At 45.7% G+C, this 2,500-nt stretch overlaps 1 protein-coding gene across 1 annotated transcript in view; it reads right to left on the reverse strand.

Annotated features, from left to right (window-relative positions):
* LOC125287195 (parvalbumin-7-like) overlaps positions 1-2,500 on the reverse strand; it is a 60,171-nt gene that overhangs the window by 5,254 nt on the left and 52,417 nt on the right. The window contains exon 2 of the mRNA XM_048232757.1: positions 402-470. Coding sequence (XP_048088714.1) covers positions 402-462 — 61 coding nt within the window. The 5' untranslated portion in view covers positions 463-470. The remainder of the gene's footprint in view (positions 1-401; positions 471-2,500) is intronic.

Below are 2,500 nucleotides of genomic sequence, written 5' to 3' on the forward strand. Positions count from 1 at the left end.
GCTTTCATCATCTAGTATCTTTGGCTTAGCCTTGAATCCGGGGGTGATGGGGGTAATTAGTTCTAATAAGTTCTAATCTGCGGTCTATGAGCCCAACGTCTCCTGGGACAACATGACTCTGAGAAGTCCTGCCAGTTACTAAAGACAACAGAGGTGAAAAGAGCAATGTAGAAAGGAGAGGAGAGGAGAGGAGAGGAGGAGAGGAGGGGAGGAGAGGAGAGAGGAGGGGAGGGAAGAGGAGAGGAGGGGAGGAGAGGAGAGGAGAGAGGAGGGGAGGGAAGAGGAGAGGAGGGGAGAGGAGAGGAGAGAGGAGGGAAGGGGAGAGGAGAGAGGAGGGAAGGGGAGAGGAGAGGAGGGAAGATTAGGGGAGGAGAATAGAGGAGTAGTGCCTTTGTCCTCACCTTTGAAAGCATCAAGGGCCTTCTTGATGTCGTCAGCGCTAAGAATGCTGTCCATTGCCATCTCTGCAGCTAAAAGAGAGAGAGAGAGAGAGAGAGAGAGAGAGAGAGCAGGATGACAGGAAGAAAAAAAGAATAAAAGGATTAGCAAGATGAAAGAGAGAAATGCAACGTTGTGAGGAAGAGTCCCAGTGGACTGTGAGTGTTATCTGACCGAGGGAGAGTCCCAGTGGACTGTGAGTGTTATCTGACCGAGGAAGTGTCAGCAGCCTTACAGTACCCAGGAAGAGTTAGCAGCAATATTGAGGAAGAGTTACAGTAGCAACATTACTGAAGAATCTTACAGACATCTGACTACGGAAGAGTTAGCAGCGTCATCACTGAGGACTGCGTAAGCAAAATTAGGCCTACTGAGGACTGCGTTAGCAACATTAGGCCTACTGAAGAAGAGTTACAGACATCTGACTACCGAACAGTTAGCAGTATCATATATGTATAAGCATATACTCTTTGATCCCCGTGAGGGAAATTTGGTCTCTGCATTTATCCCAACCGGAATTAGTGAAACACACTCAGCACACAGTGAACACTCAGGCCAGATGTACGACATTTGCGAATCCAATGTTATCAGCCGCCATGGACAAAACAGAATGCGAATTTTGTCAGACCCAAGTTTCCGCCAGATTTATCAATCGCTCAATCTTTAGTGTAAATGGCGCTTTCCGCCTTTTTCCTCCCATAAACTAATTCTACTTAACGCCCACAACTGAATGGCAGAGGCTATACAAGCCGCGAGCTGAATGAAGTTAACGGATGACAACATTAAAAGAAGCAAACGCTTAGCGACGACGAGAAATAATACCATACATGATAAGATGTCAACAAGCAAGGAGATAATGAAGATCAGTAGTTCTACTCAAAATGCTTGTGCATGTAGGCTATGGAAGATTTGGTCAAATCCAGCAAGTAGGAAAGTTTAAGGAATGACGTGAAAGTGAAAGTAAGACATTCGAAAGGCCAACGAAAGTTGAGGTTGCTTTTTGATAGTACAAAGACTTACAAAACTGGTGCTCTAAATAGCGATTCTGTTGTCTTTGAAAGGTTCTCTTATTAACGCATTGAACTGTAATTTGGATTAACACCTGCTTTTACAAGGCGGAAGTATTTAGGCGCAGAATAGACGCGCTGCCAGGAGCAGTCTGTACATACCGCTGAATACATAATTAGCTCTTTACTCTTCCCTCCCATCTTTTACGCTTAAACTCCCACTTTCCCTGATCTCCCATGAATGCATATGCATGACATTAAAACGCAATCTGCCACTTTCAGCCCCCCGCGACAGGCAGTTTGCTTTTTACATCATTGGGCGCCTGTTTGTACATACCTCGCAATGATTTTACACGCACGTTGTGAAACAAATACGCCTGAAGTGGGCGCAAAAGCGTTAGTACATCTGGCCCTCAGTGAGGTGAAGCACACACTAAACCCGATGCATTGAGCTGCCTGCTACAGCGGCGCTCGGGGAGCAGTGAGGGGTTAGGTGCCTTGCTCCAACTGGTCGGGGTTCAAACCGGCAACCCTCCGGTTACAAGCTGCCCCTACTGTATTTATGTGTGTGTGTGTGTATTACTGAAGATGACTTAGCAACATTAAGTCTACTGAAGAAGAGTTACAGACATCTGACTGTGGAAGGGTTAGCAGTATTAAGCATACTGAGGACGAATTAATATCATCTGGATGAGGAAGAGTTTGCAGAGTTAGTAACATCTGATTCTGAATGTCATAGGCAGTTATAGGTGTTTGTCTTTGGAAGAGTTGGCGTCATCAGTGACAAAGAGTTAGAGGAAGTGTTGGCAACATGCCTCATACTGAAGAAAATAAGATAAGATAAGCTGGCTGAGCAAGAGTTAGCAAGAAATACTGAGGAAGAGTTACAGGCATCTGACTAAGGAAGAGTTATGAGTGTCTGGTTGGGGAAGAGTTATAGCAGTGTCTGACTGAGGAAGTGACATCATATAAGACCAGGTCAGAAGGAAAGGCAGAAGAGAGTGTCTGTGTGTGTGTGTATGTGTGTGTGAGTGCGTGCGTGTGTGTGTGTGTGT

This window comes from Alosa alosa, chromosome 22 (assembly GCF_017589495.1).
Source record: "Alosa alosa isolate M-15738 ecotype Scorff River chromosome 22, AALO_Geno_1.1, whole genome shotgun sequence".
Taxonomy (NCBI): Eukaryota; Metazoa; Chordata; class Actinopteri; order Clupeiformes; family Clupeidae; genus Alosa; species Alosa alosa.